Source organism: Ostrinia nubilalis, chromosome 5 (assembly GCF_963855985.1).
Source record: "Ostrinia nubilalis chromosome 5, ilOstNubi1.1, whole genome shotgun sequence".
NCBI lineage: Eukaryota > Metazoa > Arthropoda > Insecta > Lepidoptera > Crambidae > Ostrinia > Ostrinia nubilalis.
The window spans coordinates 16797003-16820131 of record NC_087092.1 but is presented as its reverse complement, the minus strand read 5'-3'; the positions used below and the strand labels follow the sequence as shown (position 1 = coordinate 16820131).

General features: G+C 38.4%; 1 protein-coding gene across 2 annotated transcripts in view; it reads right to left on the bottom strand.

The window, feature by feature from the left end:
* LOC135072054 (integrin alpha-8) overlaps positions 1-23129 on the bottom strand; it is a 127224-nt gene that overhangs the window by 2606 nt on the left and 101489 nt on the right. The window contains exons 6-24 of one of the 2 annotated variants that reach the window (XM_063965991.1): positions 16651-16699; positions 16231-16299; positions 14681-14853; positions 14397-14603; positions 14208-14307; positions 13887-14121; positions 13460-13626; positions 12751-12896; positions 7910-8103; positions 6839-7094; positions 6338-6495; positions 5676-5851; positions 4157-4291; positions 3416-3481; positions 2822-3314; positions 2217-2734; positions 2049-2137; positions 1797-1943; positions 417-647 (exon numbers count right to left, since the gene is read on the bottom strand). In XM_063965991.1, coding sequence (XP_063822061.1) covers positions 417-647; positions 1797-1943; positions 2049-2137; positions 2217-2734; positions 2822-3314; positions 3416-3481; positions 4157-4291; positions 5676-5851; positions 6338-6495; positions 6839-7094; positions 7910-8103; positions 12751-12896; positions 13460-13626; positions 13887-14121; positions 14208-14307; positions 14397-14603; positions 14681-14853; positions 16231-16299; positions 16651-16699 — 3609 coding nt within the window. The remainder of the gene's footprint in view (positions 1-416; positions 648-1796; positions 1944-2048; positions 2138-2216; positions 2735-2821; positions 3315-3415; positions 3482-4156; positions 4292-5675; positions 5852-6337; positions 6496-6838; positions 7095-7909; positions 8104-12750; positions 12897-13459; positions 13627-13886; positions 14122-14207; positions 14308-14396; positions 14604-14680; positions 14854-16230; positions 16300-16650; positions 16700-23129) is intronic. The other variant, XM_063965992.1, reaches the window with a different exon arrangement.

Sequence of the window (23129 nt, the reverse complement as noted above, 5' to 3'; positions counted from 1 at the left end):
TGACTGGGTAATTAAATCAAAATTGTATTTAGTCCGTCAGACAGATAATTAGAAAATATTAGATTTCAACTCGATGTAGCACTGTTATTATTTAATTATGAAAAAAATAAAATATATGCGTCTAATATTTTCTAATTATCTGTCTGACGGACAAATAATTGAAATTTTGTCATCTAGCCTATTGTTGGGAAGATTGAACTGTATTGTTTAGGCGTTATTTAAGTAGAAACAAGGCTGTTTGTTTATTTGTCGGAGCAAGTTTCGAGGATGCAACATGTTTATATCAAAATAGTGATGTCATCGGCTTGTCCTTTGCCATAACAAATTCATTTGACGGGTAGTGTCAGCTATAGAAATAGAAATATAAATATTTATTTGTCTTTGAATAGGGTGTACAGAAGGTCGACCCTAATTACCTTGTAGAGAGCGAAGATCAGCAGCAGCAATAACAGTGCTCCAATGACAGCGGCCAGTATGATGACCCACAGCGGGATGGAGCCGCTCTCGAGCGCTTCCAGCTGCGGCGTCACCACCGTCTGCGCCTCAGCCTTCTGCCACTCCGCCTCGCGTTGCTCGCCCAACACCGCTAGCCGGGATACCCGAGCTGCTGTTAGCGTGGACAGGATCACCGCTCGGTCTTTGGAGATCTGGAAAAAAATAATAGAATCTTATGAGAAAGGGGCCGTCCATAAATTACGTCATCGATTTTTTCAGATTTTAGACCCCCCCCCCCCTACAATCATCCTATCGTCATTTCTTAATGACCCCCCCCCCCTTCTCCCAAAATTGACGTCATTACCAGTTTGACAAAATTGAAACATTGCAGATTTGAGAAAAATAGGGTATTATATGATTAAAACACTTGGTTATAGAATCACCTTTTTTTTTTGTATGTTTACTATGAGTTATTTTAGTATTGTATGCGCCTTAGCCGCCTCTCACATTTGCAGTCTCTTTTACTAGGTGTGCTGGAAGAAATTTCTTTTTAGAAATAATCTTTTTGTACGTGAACAATAAACTATAAATAAATAAATAAGAATGACGTCAATTTCGGAACCCCCCCCCCCCCCTAATTTAGAATGACGTAATATGTGGACGGCCCCAAACCACGTCTGTATGGTATAGGATAAAAGAGCTATGTCGAGTAGGTAAAGTCAGCGTTCGGTCTTTGGAGATCTGCAGAATTTGGAGAAACTATATCACTAGTTCACAAAGATTTTGGTTAAAGCTATGTCGAGTAGACACCGCTCTGTTTCGGTTTTTGATGTCTGAGATCTCTAAGATCTACTTTTTTTTGTTATTTAACGCTGCATAAAAGACACCCACTGAAAATCAGTGTCTTGACAGTTACACTGTCTAGATGTTACTGAGTGGGTGACCTTTTTTGGCAACTTTGTTAATTTTTTTGTGTATTTCTTTGTTGCCTAAGTTTGTTGCCAACATTAAGTTATTTTCTTTCTTTCTTTCTAAGAAATTGGATACCGCCATACTTATCAAGGACGAGAGAACAAAAATATCTGATCTTTATTAGATTCCAGTTTCAATCATTTATTTAGGTTATAATTATTCAACTTAAGTATTCAATAATTTAGGTTTTTTGCAGTTGAATAAATTCAATCCGTGAGTTTGAGTGTTCAATGTAAATGTATTGCCTATTTTTGGATGACTCACTTATTGAAAAAACTAAACTAGGTTACTAAGTTTTAAGCACTGTATTTAGTTATAATCTAAGACCTTATGTACCTACACTTAGTGAGCAAATAAATGAATATGAATATGAATATGAATATTCTTACCTCATTGAGGACGGACGCATTAATCCTAGACTTCAACGCCAGCCACACTTCCTGGCCCTTTACCAGACGACCGGTAGTGCAACGAAGCACCTCGCACTTGTACTTCTCCTCGCACTTCTGAAGAATGTCTGTCAGTTGAGGATCAGCCTGGAAATAAAATTACACCTTTGTAGTGGGCAGATTCTTGGTTTCAGATGTCAGATATTTTCTCAGATACTTTTTCGGAGATATAATTTAATGATTTATACTGACCTGATCCTGTCGTCGCCTTCTTGTACTTTCACGCCTTTGTGATGTAGAGCCAAAACTGCTGCCATAAGTATTGTAAGTTGTTTGACCACCTACAACAAATTTTTTGCTGAAGAACATACCTTAATAGGAATCAAAACAATTCAGAGAAGGATGTTAAACATTTATTACCTGACTGAGAGTAAGAGTAGCCACCACCAGAACTTGTTTGAAAGGAACCACCGCTAGATTGCGCGCTCCTGCCGCCAGCCGCTTGATAGTTCCGCCCGTCAGTCCCGCCTCCCGAGTAGTAGTTCCCTCCAGTTCGTTGGCCTTGTCCCGAAGTCTCCGCGCCAGTAACATCGCCGAAGCCTACTCGGAACTCATTGTTCGGGTTTCTCGCAGCCGCAGCACCAAACCCTCCTATGGCATCGTCTTCATCTTCAAGTACAGTGTTGGAGGCGCTCCCACGGTACGTCGAGGATCCAGCATTCATAATGTCCGAGTTGACGGTTTCTGTCGTAGCCCAGGCGCCGTGTACGAAACCCGCCTGGCTCTGGCCAGATGATTGGCCTGAACCTTGGCCATATACTGCTCCTCGTTGGGAGTAAATGTTGCCTGATCCTTGGGATCCAGCACTTCCGAATCTTCCTGACTGAGATGAGGAGGCGTGGCTGCCACCACCACTAGCGTGATCTCGGTTAGCGTAACTGTAATAAAAATGTATTGTTACATTATGAACAAATTATCAATGTTACCTAAATAGGTATAATGATACTTCTTTGTTATTTACTTACACGTTAAAAGAGCTTCCAGCTTCACCTTCGTGTCCTAAAGATCCATACTCGGTGCTTGTCTCGGTTTCCGATACAACATTGCCGTGCTCATCAAATTCAATGGTCCTGTTTTTAACTCGAACGACAGATCCGCCATCAGCCAGTCCTTGGCCGTATGTTCCTTGGCTGCGATGTCCTTGGCCTTGGCTAGTTCCGTATTGAGGAGGTCTGGCAGCTGCTGCCGCCAAGTACTTTCTAATATTTTCCTGCTGTTCCACAGTTAGTCCTTCGTTATAGGAGTCACTGCTCCATGACTTATTGTATGTCGTGCTGCTGCCCCGGTTGTCTTGGCCACCGCCGGCTTGGGCAGTGCCGAATTGACCTCTCTGGCTGGTGCTGTAGCGAGTGCTTGATGCTTGGCCGCCGCCACCGCCTTGGCTGTTGCTTTGACTTGTCCCGTATTGTCCGCCAGAATGTTGGCTTCCACCAGACTGTTGGTTTACTTCCCAAATATCTGCAAAAAAATAATGTGTTTTAGGTATTTCAGGAATTTTAAAGTCGCTGCCTGTACGTATGGTAGATTTTTTTTTTCGAAATAATAAATTCAGTTCTTACTTTGGCCGTAATATCCACCGCCTCCTGCTATTTGTGAACCAGAGTATAAATCGCTGCTCATCATTGCTGAAAGAAAGATAATTCATTTTTAAATAGGTAATTCCTGAGCCTGTATTTGATATTTTGATACAGTATCACCATTAGCTGAATGAGCTTTGGTTTCATATTGACCTATTGGTGTACTTCAGAGGCAGAATAGCTTACTAGGGTGGGCCACTTAGCAACGCTTGATTTCTCGAAAACGGTTCGAAGTAGAGACACGTGGGTAATGGAAAGCTGTGTGTAATGAGGGCTATCGTTTTAGCGCTCACCAGTTAGCGCCACTGTAGAGTAAGGTCCTGTCACTTGCTAGTATCGTGGAGTAGTAGCGTGGAGATTATGGCAAAACCCTCCACTATAGTGGAGGAGGCTCATAGTCCAGCAGTGGACTGTAAAGGGCTGTTGATGATGATGATGATGATGATGATGACTTGCTAGTAGCGAAGACAGTGGCACCAACTGGTGAGCGCTAAAGTGGTAGAAGGACTATCGCATTTGCACTCATCAAGATGGCGCCACTGTAGAGTAAGGTCCTGTCAATTGCCAGGGGTGCCAACTGTTAAGTATAAAAAAGATAGCCCTCATTGCGTGAATTTTTAGTCACTATGGAGAGCTTCATGGGACAACAACGGCGTATAAACAGAACTGTTTTTAGCGTTATTATCCTCAAAACTTCCCATTGTAATATGTCGATATGCCTACCTTCTTTTTCCTTGTTGAGCAGGAAGGTGTACTGGCTGGCCACGAGGAGGTTCTCGGGGTTGACGTGCCGCGCGATGTTGCAACGCACGTCTCCTAGCCACTGGGGCTGAACCAGCATGTACATGAGGTTCTCACCTGGAATACAGTACATATTAGTTTCCTTCTTAGCAAACTCAAATTCTTTATTAGTACCAGTTTCACCACGCTACGTCTTCCAGCTCGTGGTCGCCACTCAAGAACTTTCCTGCCCCAGCAGCCATCAGCTCTTCGAGCTATGTGCCCCGCCCACTGCCACTTGATTTTAGCGATTCTGCGGGCTATGTCAGTCACTCTGGTTCTCCTACGGATCTCCTCATTTCTGATTCGATCACGCAGGGAAACTCCGAGCATAGCACGCCTCCCACTAGGTGGACCGACGATCTGGTGAAGGTCGCGGGAAGTACCTGGATGCAAGCGGCGCAGGACCGGTCTTTGTGGAAATCCTTGGGGGAGGCCTTTGTCCAGCAGTGGACGTCTTTCGGCTGAAACGACGACGACCAGTTTCACCAGCTCACACTAAGCGTTTCGACGACTCGTTTATAATGCGAACAGCTAGGGACTGGAATTCGCTGCCTGCTGCTGTACTTCCTGAACACTATAATTCGGGCGTTTTCAAGGCTTACAGGGCAGATATTATGTACCATTCTAGACTGCATCTCACTTAACACCAGGTGCGATTGCGGTCAAACACCTGCCTTGTCTTGCATAAAAAAAAAACCTTAATGTAGGCCCTTTTCACGCCCCAATGAACTTATAATACACGCCCAAAACTTGCGGTTTTTGAGCCATGTGATATTTAAAGATATCTCGGGGAGTTTTTATGCTTTCGAAGTAATTCTTTCACCAATGTTTCCGTTATTGAGAGGTCTATCTATCTATCTTTAAGATACAAAAATAAAAATTGATAATTGATGCCTAATTTGCATAATAGTTGGCACATTTATTGTCATTTATAGTGCTGCTGATCAACTTATGTCCTTAGGTTAGGTTGACGGCTAGTTGAAGGCGATACTGTGACGATCCCTTTCCGTGTTAATAAGTCTGAGTTGCACCACCTTATTTTAACCATAACAATTACAATAACCGGTGCTTTTTTATGGAGTTTGACAGATTTTTGACGTTTGTCAAAGTTAAAATAAGATGGTGCAACTCAGCCTTAGTGTGCTGTAACCTTATGTCACTTATGGATGGGCGTAAAGGCCTATTCAAACCTGAGCGATATTCGCTGCCGCTGTGGGTAGAGGTACCTACATACCGCGGGGGTTTCGCTCAGGTATTTAGTAACAAGTATCGCGGCTAGAGCGACCTGAGCGATATTCGCTGCCGCTGTGGGTAGAGGCATACCACGCGGTAGCGAATACCGCTTAGGTCTGAACAGTATTATTACCGCATACCCACTGGGTTTTCTCTGCCGCAGACGGTAGCGAATACCGCTTAGGTCTAAATAGGCCTTAGTGGTTTTATCTTTTTTATAACCTACCAGTAAGAGTCTGGTAGGGCCACATGACGACGATCTCCGCCTCCTCCACGGTGAAGGGCCCCTCGTTCTTGATGTTGTACTTGTGGATGACCTGCGGGCCCAGCTTGCTCTCGTCCTGCAGGTTGTACGAGTCGTACAGCGACGCGTTGTAGTGCAGCTCGGGAGGGTCGGAGGTTCTAGAAAGGTGATGAAGATGGTTGTTATAAACCTTTTATTTGAGAAATTACGTACTCACGTTCCTCAGAAGTTGCGCGTTGTCGTAATAAACGCGGTAGTTTTGAAGGTTATACGAGTAATGGTAACAAAAACATCAATCTGTTCCTAGACAAGACGACTTTTAGAGTATTTTAGTAGAGTGGTTTGCCATTACATCAATAACAATTTTCACAATAATTAGTGTCGGTATAAATTGGTTTAATCGAATTAAAGTGAGTAACATTAACGAAACTTTCTTACTGCGTACTTTGGCAATAAATGCAAATATCTTTAATACTCTAAAAAAATTTAAAACGTTTTATTTTTTAGTTAATGACTACATTTTTATTTATTTATTTATTTAGTGAGCAACACAATGAGCTTACAGAATACATAAACATAAGGAAATCTAATTCCTTACATAGTTAGATGTGGTTTAGATAACTTACAAAACACAGAAGACTCACCCAATAATAGAGAGATGTGCTTTGATGTCAACCATGATGTTCATGGGCATAGCGTTGTCGTACTGCGTGTCCTGTTCAGGGTTGGTGGAGTTGGCCTCCATGAAGAAGTTCAGGGATGTCACCCTGGAGTCCACTTCTAGCACCACTCGATAATGAACCTGACGAAATACAAGTTAAATATATTTGATCAACTGTTCTTAGATGTGATTCTGTTGTAAAGTGCAAAGAAATTTTAAAAGATAAAAGTAAGCTAAGTATAAAGAAATAAAAAGAAGTTATCGTTAATCGGTAAGATATTTAATGGGAGGATCAGCTCAGCTAATGGTGGAGCGATACCAAGCTTAAAATCTTTTAAAACCACATCTCTCCTTTTCCTTAGTTGAAATTTTTGGCGAAAGATTGTTTTTTGCTTTTTGCCTTTTGTTTGGGCCATTGTGTAATGTGCAGTGGATACAAATTTTTTTAGACCATTACATTTGTTCTTATTCCAGGAGTTCTCACCTTCTGCCCACTAGGCATGGGGTTGCCCAAATCGCATTTCAGGGTGCTGTTTCCATCTTCATCCTGTCCGCTGGTGGAGCAGTAAATTGGTACAGCGTCAGCATTGTCCTTGTCGAGCCTCTCCATCTTGGCATAGGTCACGCCAGCCGGCATTCGCAGGTAGTAGGCTGCTTCGAAGGCATCCTCGCCAGAGTTCTCCACTTTCACGTCGATGTTCAGGTTGTCTCCGGAACCGAGGATGTACTTGATGGTTGGGCTGTGGGCAGATATTGAGGACTTATTTACTGCTACAGTCAAAGTCAAAGTCAAAATTTCTTTATTTGTTTAGACTAATAAATAGTTCTTACAAATCGTCATTTTGCTCTTAAGGAGCCTCTACATGTCTCATAATCTTTTTACCCTACCAGCGCTTCGAGACCAACATTTGGCAAGTGCTGAGAAGAAGCGCCGCAACAAACTCAGTCCCCACTGTCTGCCGGTATAAAGTCAGGTAAGGTACTGTCAGATAAAGGTAATCGTTAGTACCTATATTACTTATCTGAGATTTTAGAAGTCAAAAATCAAAATCGGTTAAAAGCAAGACAGACAGAGTTACTTTCGCATTTTTAATCCCAACTAATATTATAAATGCGAAAGTAACTCTGTCTGTCTGTCTGTCTGTTACGCTTTCCCGCTTAAACCTCGCAACCGATTTTGATGAAATTTGGCATAGAGATAGTTTGAGTCCCGGGAAAGAACATAGGATAGTTTTTATCCCGGTTTTTGAAACAGGGACGCGCGCGATAAAGTTTTTCTGTGACAGACAAAATTCCACGCGGGCGAAGCCGCGAGCGGAAAGCTTATTAGTATAGATTTAAATAGGTCATCAAATATGACTGTTTTAGATAGTTATTTTTTATAGCACTGACACCGACTTAAGATTGATTCTGCAAACTTACTCCTTCAACATTTTACAATAATTGTTATTTTTATGTCGGAACCAACTTGAACGGATAAGCTTTTATTAAATGTGCCAACCGACTGTCACAATGTTTCTGAGAAATTAATTCTATTCTTTCACTAGAAACTTACGTGCTAGCTGCTAATCTCAGATCAGGAATACAGATGTTATCAGCGCCACAGTTCTTGGGGATGTTGAGCGAGTCGGAGGGCTCCATGCCCTCCGTCTGGTCCAGGACTGGAGGCACCACGTTGCCTGAAGGCTGCGTGACCAACTCGTACGACATCTTCACCTCGATGGGGGTCAGCTTGTCTCGGAATTCCTCCTGTAATGTTAGATCGCACATAACTTAGGTAAGTATGACTAACGGATAGAACTGGTTGGGTTTTTTATTTGCGGTCAAGCTGTAGATCCTGGCTACACAGGAGTTGCGGTGGTGGGAAAGAGAGGTGGGAATAGTCCCGTTGTTACGGATTGAAGGCAGTTTTGATTTCGTTATAATATTGCTAAATGTATTAATATTGCCTGGAGACGCATGATTAGGAGGACCGGTCCCAAATAAAATGGGAATGGGCCAGGCAAAGAAGAAGATTGATAAATGTATCAATCAATTTAAAAATATTTATTGACTTATTTATTTAATTAGGACAACCAAAAAGACAGACAAGTACAAGTAAAGTGGTTTACATACTTAATTTAACCATATTCGCTGGGTGCGAAGTACTAGGTGGGGGTAACATAATCTATCGCAGCGCTCATGGTGGTCAAAAGTAGAAATAATGTAAGCTCTGTCATCAGATGTATCTGTCAATGGCAAAGCGATTCTACATAATACATTTTAATATCATTAATTAATCGCATGAAAAGGGTCCTACTGGGAACTAAAATAAAAGAGTGGACTGTATTTCGATAGGGCTGGTTTAACCCTTAAATTGGCACTCATTGAACCCTTGCTTCAAAAATGGTCAAATTTGGGATTTAGGTATTGTTTTGATAGATTAAGAAAAAAATATTTTCTTTTTGAAAAAAATTCAATTAGTATAGAAGTTATGACATGTCACTCAAAACGGACATTGCCAATTATTTAGCATTACATCCATGTCACTTAGGGCGGACATTGCCAGTTTAGGAAAACAAACGTAAAACAACTTTTATTAATAACAATACAGGAATCCCTGATAATCAGCCTCTGGCTAATCCAGCGCCATTTGCAATCCATCCGGACTATTTACTGTTGATTTTACATAAATTTATCAAAAAATACCCAGACATACAGGGTGTTGATTTCAATACCCGCCATATTTAGGGAGTTGATTAAGTAGCTTATTCTGATCACGAATCAGCAAAAAAACTGACTTCAAATTTTTTTTAAATTATATTTTAAATATCTACGATTTCCATAATCGACCACTACAGTGCAGAATAGTCCCCCAACGCAAACGGCGCGCGGCGCTCACCCGGTGACCCGGGCAAGCGCTGCGCCCCCCGTCCCGCGCCCCACTACCCGCGCTCGCCCATGAGTCAGTCAACTATCAGCCACAATCAGCTGTGAGTTCAACGACGACTACTGGACGGAGCTTAATCCAAATCTACCCTAAAAATGTAATGAGTAAATTAGTTACTTACACCTTATCACGTTACGAGTTTATTTTTTGTTCTAAAAACTAATTAATGAAGTAGGTCTTTAATAAAAAAACCTTTTACACGAATTTGCTTCCTTCCGCAAAATAAAAATTTTTACAGAACCTACATTTTTAAAAAAATTAAACCATGCTTTTATGTGTGTGATAAGCTTGTACCTACTTATCATTCAAAAGTACTGTAAACAGATGACAATAATGCTCTTTCATACAGGTTCGTTATTCCTTACATTTTTAGCTCTCTACCTTAATAACTTTTACGTCTTTACGATAGTAATTATTAAAATAAAACTTAACTTACCGCAAACTGAACACCTAGAAATAACACACTGGCAAACTCTTGTTCCTTTACTTTCGATAGGAGATAAGACAAGATTTTGTTTTTAAACTCGATTGATTTCAGTATCTAAACAAAATTTCTATCATTTAGCACTTCTTTCATTTAAATACATACAATAATACCGACCGCCGCACGGATATCGGGCTCGCACTTCGCTCATCTTCGTGTTTCGGGCGTCATCGGCGCTCAATCGTGGATCATCGATTTTCTCCATTCATCAGTCCGATTTTGCTTCCCACGTCGAGAGGCTGCGCGCACGCTCCGCGAAATCTAGCTCGTATTTAGAATTCCTAGTACTCAATCGCTATTTCTTTATTTCTTGCCTTGTAACATCAACTTTTCTCTTCCTCTCTGCTTGATAAATGTTTTCTAGTACATAAACTTCTTACTACCGTTACCGTGTTCTATCTCTGTAAAAAATTATTTTAAAATAATAACGTAATTTAATTTCTATCGGCGTTTAATTTAAATTCCCTGAACGACTGTTAGGCTGTTAGTAAGGTTCAGGTTAAACTTCCATTTTTCATAACTTACATAAAATAATTCATCATCATGTTCGTGATTATTTTAAATGAACTTAATTTCATTACTTACACGAAATAACTATCAAAATGTATTGATATTCTTATCGTTTTAATAATAACGATTGAGCTACTACAAATCATTTGCATTTGAGTATTTTGGAAGCTTGCTATAAGAGCATTAATTATGATAGGACGGATCTTTAGTTAACGAAGATCTTTGATCTTCGGTCATCGAATGTGCTTTTCTAATTGCAAATTTGCGATTTTTGATTGTTTTCTCGTGCGGTTTTGAGTAGTTAGTGTGTGAACGTGTGATAGTGAGTGTGGTAATAGTGAGTGAGTGTTAGGAATATGCCTAACCATACGTACAGTGCTCGTGAGTAGATACGTAAACATGGTTTACTGTTACGGGAGGGCACGTGGAAACGCATCTGAAGTCGCATCGGTAAGTACCTAGCTCTAAACTTAAAGGACATTCCTTTTTAATGTAGGAAGTGAATAATCTGGTAATTTTGTGTAGAAAATACTCCCGCCGTCGCGGTAGGTAGTGGCGGAAAGCGCTCCAATACACTCACACACACATAGGAAACAGCAAACTAATTTAAAACGAACTTTAACTTTAGTTAGTCAAAGAAAAATACCTATTTACACTACCAACTTTACGTATCCTTCAGTAGACTATCCAACATGATAAGCGAGCGATCCGCGTAGCTCGATGGGTGCCCGTGCCACAGTAAACGTATTGCATTATTGCGAGCCATAGTACAGTTGATGTTGCACGGAAAATATTCGCTAAAAATTCCACTTTCGTTTGTAATTTATTTTTTGGTGGATAATGCGTTTATGTAAGTCATAATATATCACCTAAATAAATATGGCGAGTATTGAAATCAACACCCTGTATAAAAAGAGAAACTGACTACCTGATATATCAACATAAATCCCAAACCGGTGGGTATAAAGACACAAATTTTGGCATGTAGGTTCCTTATTAGGGTCTAAGGGTGTTATCAGAAAGGATTTTTCCAAAATTACCCCCTAAGGGGGTGAAATGGGGGTCCAAAGTTTGTAGGGCGAAACAAAATTAGTTGCACTATTTAATTCGAAACTTCACAGGAGTACTCCTATGGATAAATTAATAAACACGTGTTTCAGGTTATTTCAGAATTCAACCCCTAAAAGGGGGAAATGGGGTAAAAATGTCTAAAAATCAACATGAGTATTTATTACTGATACATGGCGTTGTCCGTTTTAAGTGACATAACATTTGTAACCTTGAAATGAATGAAAAAAAATCTATATTTTTTTACAGTTTTGGCAATAATCGTCAGTTTTATTCGTTAATATTCTAAAATCAGTCAATAAAGCACAAGAACAAGTGTAATACCCCCAGTGTTGCCATATTTATCAACAGCGAAAACTTGACCTTGCTGTTGCAGTTATTCAACTGTCTTAATTTTTAAAACTACTGCCCCGTGTTTCACATAAAATATCATGCTTTTTATAAAATATCCCTTAAAAGTCGATAAATTGCTTTAATTTAGATTCTGTAGGCAATTGTTTGACATGTCCTTTATAACGGACAGAAACCATTTAAGGGTTAATAGCCGTTTACAATTTGGAAATAATTAGACTATACAACGTGGTAGTACAAAAATGAGTCACAGTAGTTGTTGTGCACAGATGTTTGCCTTATGATCAGAGCGTGAATTATTGAACTCTGCCCTTGTTTTGTTCCTAATTCTTCTACATCTCGGACTTGTCCAGCCAATACCAACAACTTTCCTTTAAATACGGTTTGTGGTTGGAATTTGATATTGTAACACTCACAAACCCGGTCTTCAAAACAATACTCATTTCGATCTGAAAACGATATTTAATTTATTACTAACGATACAGGAACATTTAATTATATTTACTGTTATATAATGAAACCGTTAAAGTAGCTTTTTCTTTTTGTTTTACTGTAAAACTACAACTATAAATGAAGTAAACAAACCCTGACACAATCAAAATTAAACACACTTTTAGGACTTACCTCATTTGATTTGAATGACCAAAATGATTTCAAACCCTTTTTTCCACCCAAATCGTGATATCACAACAATTTATTAGTCGAAAATATTTATTATTTTTTCATTTCGATATTTTTTCACAAATATACGACCTAAATGTCAATGTGACAGAGCCCACAAAGTTGTGGACGCTAGTTGGCGCTGTAATCGTGCACGGAGCCAATTAAATCTATCATATTATCTACTAGTACTAGTACTAGGTTTTCACGCTATAGCCGTAGTTCATTTGGTTTAATAGCTTGACATCACAAAATTGTAATTTGTTTTCATGATATAGCTAGATCATCCTCACCCGTTTGGCCAGTGTGGGTAGCAGACCAATTCCTCCATTTGCCTCTCGTAAGTTAAAAGAGTAGTACTCCTTAGTCGAGACTAAATGACGATGACACTTACATCCACATAAACCTTGATGTCCCTGCACTCCTGCTGCCCCTGCGTCAGTAGGATGTGCGTCCTGTAGGTGGTCTCTCGGCTCTCCATCATGAACAGCCGCTTCGAGGTCTTCTGGCGCGAGTCCAGGTCCAAGGTCACTTCGAAATCTGTAATTTGGTTTATTAGCATGAATAAATTATTGACTTCCCATGACGTTTAGCAGACATTTATTATACGTACAAGTGTAATAATCAAGTGAACTGTTTCTAACATCGAAATCTAGAGTGAGTCACGTTACAAGAGTGGTATTATTTACATTTAATTTTAGTCTATTATACAGTTTTGATGAGTAATATTTGATAAATGATTTATTTCTACTGATGAATGACAGATTAATGTCCATAATTATATATAAAACAATAGTTTGTGCCCCTTCACATGAAACAACTAACAGTAAACAAACACGTGTCTCCCTAAGCTACAATTTTGTGATAAGTGCCAATTGTTTCTCTACTCATACTACTCACCGAAGTAGCAGATATATCCCTCCGCTTGGAAATAAGAATACATTATTCTAATACATGATAAATATATAGCAAGATCAGTCTACAGGGTACACGGAATGTACCAATATGAAACAAGAAATCTGACGAACTAAAAAACCAAAACAAGATAGAAATACGTCACGAATATCGGTTATCAAAGAAATGGATCTAATAAAGATACTTACTGATCTGCTGATCGACGTTGATGCCGTTGTACGTAAGACAGAACATGACGTCTGCGCAGGCGACGCGCGTGCCGTTGCCGAGGGTGCAGCGCTTCTCGGTCAGAGCTATGGTCTTGCTCTCGCCCATGAACTTTACGTCTGCCATCACTTTCACTACGGGACGGGACCTGAAAAATAAAAGGAGTACAGAGTTAGATAAGTCTCAAGACTTGAGAATGAACCCTTCAAAACTCGGTTTAAAATTGCAATTCATGGTATGTCAAAAATGCCCTTGATAACTAGCCAACAAACCAGGCAACGTGGTAAGTAATAGCGGACTAGAATTCTACATAAATAAAGTACGTTTTCTTGTCTTTCTTGAGCAACATACATAGATTATAAACTTAAAATACTCAAATAACAGTTGCCTAGAAGAATAGATACTTACTTAAGAAACACGATGCTATCCGACTTATAAGCTCCAACAGCCAAGTCAGTGTAGTTGTTGTTGTCCAAATCAACTCCTCCAGAGAGGGAGAAACCAAACGTAGTCAGAGTGGGAGAGATCTCCTCGGCAGTGATGGCTTGGGAGTGCTTCTCGGAGATGCCATTCTTGCTGCCGAGGTAAATGTAGACCACACCACGGCCATTCTCTCCACCGTACGGAGCTCCGATTGCAACGTCTGTAATACCATGACAAATCATTACACTTTTGTCAATTACAGAAGAAAATCAGAAAGTACATAATGATGGAGGGAATTTCATGTACCTCCAAAGCCGTCCAAGTTGATATCGCCAAGAGATGTTACAGCTAGACCGAATCTACCCTTGGATACTTCACCAGTACGAGAATGATGTCTTGTGAACGTCTGGAAATTCCCAAAGAGAATATTAGTTAGGTATCTGCAATTTATTCTCTTTAGCTTGTATTGAAGGTTCGAATAATAATTAGACTCACCCTGTCCCTTCCCTGGTAAATAACATAGACCCTTCCGTGTTCGTACCCATCGCTCTTCTTCCTCGTGAACATGGGAGCGCCAATGATGATGTCGTCAGTTCCATCACCGTCGATATCGCCGGAGGCCAGACTGTACCCGAAATAAGCACCGATCTGGGATCCGGTAATGTTTTTGAAATTCTCCAGATCTCGTGTGTATATTACAACCTGATAAACAATTGAATTTTTGTAAAACAAAATCCCAATGTGATGTAATATTACTTCAGGAAATTATTGAAACATACCAATCCCTTCAAATCAGCTCCTCTGGGGACTCCGACAGCAACGCCTTGGATCCCATGACCGACAAAGTCGCCAACAGTGACTGAGTATCCCATATAAGAGTCGTCGTACTTAGGACTGGCTTCAGGGGTTGCGATCAGCATGATTTGACTCACGTTACGAGAGTAGAGTTGCCCTACAACAGATTTAGTGAGTTAGACTGTGTTAGTAGTTAGTGCGGCTGTCCTTCTCTTGAATATTTTAATGTAGATTAGAACAATTTTCAAGTACATTTCAATGCCATTCCAGACAGTCACAAATAATGAAGTGAAGTAAACATTGATCTGATGACTCATGATTGCTCAAGCGACTGTGATTAGCAGCCATTTACCGTACATTTCAATGTGAAGATAATAAATCAAACAGACTTATGAATCATTCCAATGCAGTGATATTAATGATATTAAAATTATTAAATGATACAATTGAACAACACTGACCATTTCACAAAACTCATTATTTTCAATCAAACAAGTAATATCATTAGGTATCCATTATTTAAAGTTTATAAAACAACAATTTTGACTTGTCATTTTGGGATGAGTGATTAAACAATAAAACGCATTTTTGGCATCCAAAAAATCTTCATTATGTTAAAATCACACCTCCTCAAAAAGCGTTAGGATTCAGGGATATTTTAATAATGTTAAATATATCACCAAATCCTTGTTAATTAACCAAATTAATGTAAAGCCAACGAGTATTATGATTAATTAGTACCTATTAAAAGCAATTATTGACGATGTTCTTATAATTTAAAGCGTTATACGGTTTTATACCTTCTCATTTAATAAATATTAAATACTTCTAATCAAGATAAACGGTGATAGAAATTGTGTAAATTATTACAATATAAATAATATTTTATTTACATTTAAATGATAAGTTAAAATATTTCGAAGAAGTATAATAATGATTCTTTCATATCATCTAAATACATGACTTATAGTTAGCACAATAATGAATGGTATTCCATCAACATCTAATAGGTACATCGTGCATGTTACAATCCATTCGGTCCTGCTACTGCTACAAATATTCAATCCATCTACTCTAATTTTTGGATTCAAAGAGTTTTACAGTATGGAGAAATCTGGGGAAAGCCTCGTGGACGTTCCAAGTGAGTTATATTGTAAGTACACCATGATCTGGGAAGCTAATGACTACCACTATTAATTTTTCGGTAATTGGAAGTATTTCACATAAAGAAATACATTGTTAGAATCCAGATAGATATACGTGTCAATTCAGAATTTATTTCCTTATGCAAGCAAGTACCGATTAAAAAATAGTAGTAAAAGTCGGTTTAAATCCATCTGTCTTTAAACAATACTGTACTTACAGAGTTATTTAAAGGGTTGGTATTGTTTCTGGTTGTACAGTAAAATTTAAAGCTGCGGTATAGATTTAAAACAACAAATAATGGTATTATAGGCTGATTTGAGAATTAGGCGCTCGTAAGCCTCTCGTTATGTTATCGGTTAAGTGGTCAATCGGCGATGGTGGGATTTACCTTCCTGTGGTATAGTCGGCATAAAGTAGTTGAAGTTTTCGATCGTAATGTCTACGGTAATGGTCCGCCCTGCGGGGTGGGATTAAAATTTCAATCAGTAAACATTCATTGGTTCTGGAATTGCCCTAGAAGTTTTTTTACAATTAATTTATATTCAGTATGGCGATTTCCTTTCTTCAACTTCGATGGGTAGTGTAGTGGCGCATCATTCTTCTTGATTTGTAGAGCAAAAATCCGATTAGGAAAGTAATAACAAATAACCGAGGACTTCAGGACTTCATCATAGTGATTTCCCATCACCTAAGACTTTCAATACATAAATTCTTATGTCAATACAATAAAATTGATGCACTGAAAGTCTGACACTTAAATTATTTTACACAAACTGTTTATGGCTGAAATATTGAAGTTAAATATTACCTTGCCAGTAGAAGCTGCCTGGGGCTCCCATAAACAAACGCTCTCCATCCTGAAATAGAAGAAAAATACATTTTCATAAAATTGTTCACTAATAGCAAAGCAGTCAAAGATCTTGATTATTTCTTTAAACATTCTTAGTCACACTACTCTAAATATAATAAATAATAAATACAATTGTCATCTCTACAATCAGATAATCACGAGGATGCAATCGTTCATGTACATTACAAAACTTCTTTATCTTCCTTTCAACAACAAGAGCATCTATGTTTTTGTTTATTCATAATATCATAATGATGTTCAAGCAATAAAAATCGACAGTACCCATAAGAGCACTCGGCAGACGATCGCCATGTTTTACGAGCAGGATCAACCGCATTTTTTATGACCACTTAGGGTAATGCAAAGAGCGGATCCTGCCCTAATTGTGGGTAGGAGATAAAATTATATGGGTTTATAAGTACGTGACGAGCTGTGATTTCCTCCGACGCTGTGAGTGTGTCAATGACGTGTTGGAGAGTAATTTTACGATGGGACAATATGCTTGAATTTATGGGTTCCCCATGTTTGTTTAGCTCAAACTAAATAACATAAAGAAATGGACTAGGCATAGGAAATAACTAATTTGTATCATCTATGTATTTGTTGAAGTGTGAAACTTGATTGATACCAATCAGTTGATTCACAAAGTCAAGATAATTTATAAAATTACTGTTTGTTGTGCATCAATAAATTTACAATGATGACATTCATCGAATATCTGAACGTTCCCATCGAGCATAATGTTTCATGTTTTTTTCGCACATGAAAGAAATCCCATACTAACAAGTTGAATGAGACACAAAAATGTTCCGTAAGACACCCCACACGGTAGTCCGTAAAATCGAAAGTCCCATTTCTTTCACATTTCTAGCCCAGTTTGTAAACAGATCCTTGAGTAGTGACAGACGAGGACATACTATGGCGTGTCCCAAGTCTCTAGCTGAAGAGACATACTTATACTTCAATGATATCATTTGTGTAGGACTATCTTTTTAACAAGCTTCTAGAAAGTGAAATGTTTGTGATAGATTTAAGTAAAAGATCTCTCACTTAGCGGTAGCGTAACAATATTCAATCTAAGTCTCTCAAAATTAAATTCACAAAACAATACCTGAAATCCTGAATGTAGAATGGAAAAAAGATTTCATTGACACAGTATTTCCCTCTCGTCCCTTGCACCACACCTAAGGGAGACAAAAAACAGACGTCCCAACAAATCCGTTCGTGTGAACGCACGAGATAAGCCGCAGGAGTTTTGAAAAAGCTCCACAAAAAATACGACCTTTCAAATCCTGTTAACATGTGTTTTGATCCGACTGAAGGTACCGCCATGATTTACATTGATCCATACAGTGTCGCTTTAAAGGTATTCTGATACACTTGTTTGATCTCTTATTTGGGGGAGGCCTATGTTCAGCAGTGGACGTCCTATGGCTGAAATAATGATGATGATGATGATGATTTAATTTAGAAGTTTTTTCATGGAAAAAGTTACCTAGGTATGCAACTCTAAAGCCAATATTTTCCCCATCGAGTTAGCATTGAATCAGCGGCGCGGGCGCCGGCAATGAATAAATATGCACGCGGCTCTCGTCGCGCCTTATACAGCGGACAAGCGCGCGCGCAGCCCGACCGGCCCGTTTCGGCGATGTCACGTGGGCTAGGGTGACCAGATTCATATTTATTTATTTAAATACTATAACTACAAACAAATAACAGACTTCATCATCATTATCATTTCAGCCATAGGACGTCCACTGCTGAACTTATTACTAACACCTAAACTAAACAAATAACTTCTTACTAACTAAACATCCTACTAAAACTCTACATCCCGTAATCATACGAAACATTTTGACAGTGTTGGTCAACAGCTCAGTAGCATCATTTATTAAGACAGTGAAGCCAAATTATCGTGCGGAGAGTTTTATCCGCCACTACAACCGATGTAAACAACTCCTCAATGTGACCATGAATAAGAAGAAGAAGAAATTGCCTTGATGTGGGGACTTGTAAAAGAGTTTTTAAAAAGCCTACTTGGAAAATAAGTTAATTTCAATTTCGAATTATTACGTAGCTCATGCTCTACTATTTCTTTATGTTAGGAATAGTCAAGCCACCTGGGCGCTATGTTTCCGTTGCATGCTTTCAGTTATTTCGTAGCTCAACGATTTTTTAACATTATTTTAAGACATTCAACTGATATTCGTTGCCGCAGTTATTTGAATTTTACAAATAATAATTCTGTTATATTGCCATTTCTAAGATATTGAAAAATATTATGGTCTCCCTGTAGCGAGGCGATGTCAAATCTGAGTTTATGGCATGCCGCCCGCCTGATTTGATGTAGTATTGTCATAGCTTGAGTACGCCGTGGGATCGTTCCTTTTGTATGGACTTGTATCTGATTCGCTTCTTTGGATAGGTATTTTGATCTTAAAGATCTATAGAGGCCAAAAAATTCCTCAATTTCATTCGGCCCTTTTCAAAGTTGGAAAGTTACCTAGTTGGGCAATAATTTTAATGACACATTTAAGTTAATAAATTTACGTGAAAATATGTGAAAAAGATAAAATAAAACATTCGTTTCAGCCAAATGACATCCACTGCTGGACAAAGGCCTCCCCCAAGGTTTTCCACAATGAACGGTCCTGCGCTGCCCGCATCCAGGCTCTACCCGCGACCTTTACCAGATCGTCGGTCCACCTAGTAGTAAAATAAAACATGTAGCTATATAACTTTATAAAATCTGCTATCCTAAGGTACCAGATATGAAACGAACCAAGCGATATCTGAACGTGGCTTAAGATTCTTCTCGGAAGTAAATAATTACTTCAAAACGCAAATTGAATTTTGAAAGCGCATAGAAAATTACCCTTTGAATGCTATCGTCATAGAAACTTAGCATTCCGCTATGAATAATGATTTCTATTATGACAAAGAATACCGCCAACGACTAGAGACCTTAGGGTCCAGTCACATTATAAAGTTAGAGTACCAATAGGCCACATCAATAAGTTTTCTTCATGTTGATCTACCAAGACCATGGTTCTCCATCACAACCAATCTATAAATGTAATTTACTTTTTCTCATTTTTTTCTAAATATTTCTTAATAGCAATATTAACATTTCCAGCTTACCGATAGGTACCCTACGTAGCCTTCTAGGACAGATTATTTATAAAGCCAGCAATAATGCATTTAAATCCCGCAAAAGGTGGTAGAGCAAGCTATATTTGGGAAGTGTGTTTTGAATTTGAAAAACCGTACCATTTCCGCGAAACGAAATATTCTAAGGCTGGGTTGCCCCATTTTACTTTAGCTTTGACAAACGTCAAAAGTCTGTCAATCTCCATACAAAAAACACCGGTTATTGTTATAGTTACGGTCAAAGATACGTGGTGAAACTGAGCCTAAGTTTCACTTCCAATGTTTTTAAAAGACTACCTTACCTATGTAAACGTAATTTATTATTTCTTTTAAGGTTGCTTGGTATGTCTACGTTACTAATTCCACAATCTTCTTTCTGGTAATCACACAAATTGCTACTTTGATCATTAAGAAGTCGCGGAAAAGCTCTCCGTAAAGAACTCGCTGTGTAGCTGCACCCTTAGCCGATTATTATGGCCGTGCATAAACTGTTGAATAATTGAATAACAAAGCAATAAGTAGTATTCGTTCCAGGGAAGCTTAAAGCCGTATCCATTCCTTAAAGAGTTATTATCGGTAGCTTCTAGGTTAAGACATATGATTATTGCAAACTTGCAAATTTCGAAAGCATGAAGATTTATTGTAATGGCAGGTCATATGTTTAAGTAAACGAAATATTGCAGAAGAGGTCAAGACTTAATGCTGTTGCCCAAACTGCTTAACGAACGACAATATTATGATTTTGAATCATATTTATTACACAATACCATGAAGCTGAGGTTTACACGAAGGATCTAAAATACATAGTTAGATTGTGAGAGACTGTCGTCTGAGCTAGGCTAAGTGCGTACTTTTACCTATTAATTTAAAACTTTCGCGTTGCATAATTGAATTTTTAATCAGGTTTTCGAGGAAGCTCATGGCCTGTAATCTCACTATACTGTACTGCCTGCGTTTCAGAAGAATGTCAATATTTATTGGAATAGTAATTTGTATTTTCTATATTAGGCAAAAAAGCTTCTTTTTAAAAGCTCTCTCGGACCGTGCAATAAAAATCGAATTAAAAATAGCGAAACAGACAAATCCTTGCGTGTGCGCGGGACGCCATTGTCTGCAAATGGCGGCGTTCCGGAACCGTGTCCCGGCCATAGACAATGTCGCGACTGTGTAATCCGCTTTACATAGACAAGGAATTATAAGCCGAAAGATAGCTGGAATTATGCGCATCAATTCAGATACAATGTTGTATGCAAGTACTACCTTACTACCGACTTAACTTGCTAAAATTATAACCGATACATACCTACATCGATGTTTTAAATGACGATTTTTGTGAGTTGGTTCGAAAACCGATTGCATAGAGACATTTCAAAATAAAAAAAATAATTAAATTCATTAAACAATAATTTGTTTTAATATCATTTAGTGGAATGTTAAACAAGCAGGTCTTCGACTATAGAAACAGAAAGCTCAGTTAAATTAGGCTTTTTGAGAACGTTCTTAATATACAGGGTGGCCAGTAAAGTGACGTCTAAAAGTAAAATTTAGATTCCTTACATCGACGTGTATCTAAATCACCCCCATGTATCTTCTACGATTTTGCTTTTATATAAAAGCTTTAAAAATCATATATTGTTTGTCTTATTTAGGCATAATGATGTATTCATAATAAATTATTCCCTATAACTTAAACACCGATATGGACATTTCTTTGCTATTCAAACTAATCCCTAACAGCTATTCAAGTTGTTAAAATAACAGAGTTAAACGCTTGTTAAAGTAAGCTATTACCAAGTATAGCCTTCTTACAAATGCAAGCCAATATAAAACGAGAGCGTGGTCAATTTATCCCCATTAGTAAATTGTCAACCCGCAGAACGCTAACCCTGCGCGTGAGTCATGGTCTATGCGGCCGCAGCACTTATTACGGTTACAGATGAAATAGATGAAGCAGATCATGTGACATAAATGATTTGAAATGCTATCTGATGAGTTTTGGATGAGTATCAACATTTATGAATTCCCGAAAGAGTGTAGATCGATAATATGTCTGCCCATAACATCTCACCCGCAAGTTTTCTCAGTTACTCCGTGACTATGGCGCTTGCAACAATGCCGAAATATCGGAAACTCAAAATTAAGATAGGTATATGGTAGCAATTCCGTCCATAATAATTTATGAATTCACGTATTTATTTTATGTTAACGAACTTAGGGTATGGCTAAATAGCGATCACTATCGGGTAAATACATAATTTTATTTAACATTTCTGACGTTTTTATGACATTACGCAAAAGTTTGTCTGTTTCAAAATAAAATTTCAAATTATTGTTGAACAATAAAATAATCTCAAGTAAAAGACATAAACGCGCTAGCGTCAAAATACAACCTCCACGCAATCAATGTTACCGATGTGTGGTGATTCTGGTTAGATGCAAATTCAGAATACAATAAGTCTCTAATAAAAATATTGACGAGTGATTGTTTTCAGAAAGAGCACTCTGAACATAAAATATCAGACAACTATCACACTAACGCGAAAGTTTGTGTGTATCTGAATGTTTGTTACTTCTTCACGTCTAAACGGCTGGAGCAATTTTAACAAAATTTGGTATGGAGTTAGCTGATACCCTGGATTAACATATAGGCTACGTTTTACTGCGAATAACACCGTGGGGCACAGCTATTAAATAAGTCCGGCACCTGTAACGAGTCGACATGGTGGATAGTATTGAAACGCGCTTGTGATTTTCTCATAGACTAACGTTTATTCAAAAGTAGACAGTTAGTCAAGAACTTACACTAGAGGGCACCACTATTATTTTGTTACACAGATTAAGTATAAACTTCAACACCCTCTCTTAACAAAATAACACTGTACTTACATCTAAGTGACTTTTACTGATAGGAATTAAATTTTACAAACAACAGTATTTAATTTATTTTACACTACATAATCCCATCATATCAATAAACTTGTAATGCTTGGTAGCACAAAGACCTTTAGTAAATATGTCAGCTGGCATGGAAGAAGTTGGCAAATAATTAATTTTAACTTTATTATTAGCGACACATTCTCTAGTAAAATGGTGTCGCACATCAATGTGCTTTGTTCGTTTATGGAATAACGGATTATAAGCTAATTTCAGAGAGCTTTGACTGTCAGTATATAAGCACAATGGTCTGTCTTTATCAGAAGCATGTAGTTCTAACATTATATTCTTTAGGTAAATCGCTTCTTTGCATGCCTCTGATAAAGCCATGTACTCAGCCTCTGTACTAGACA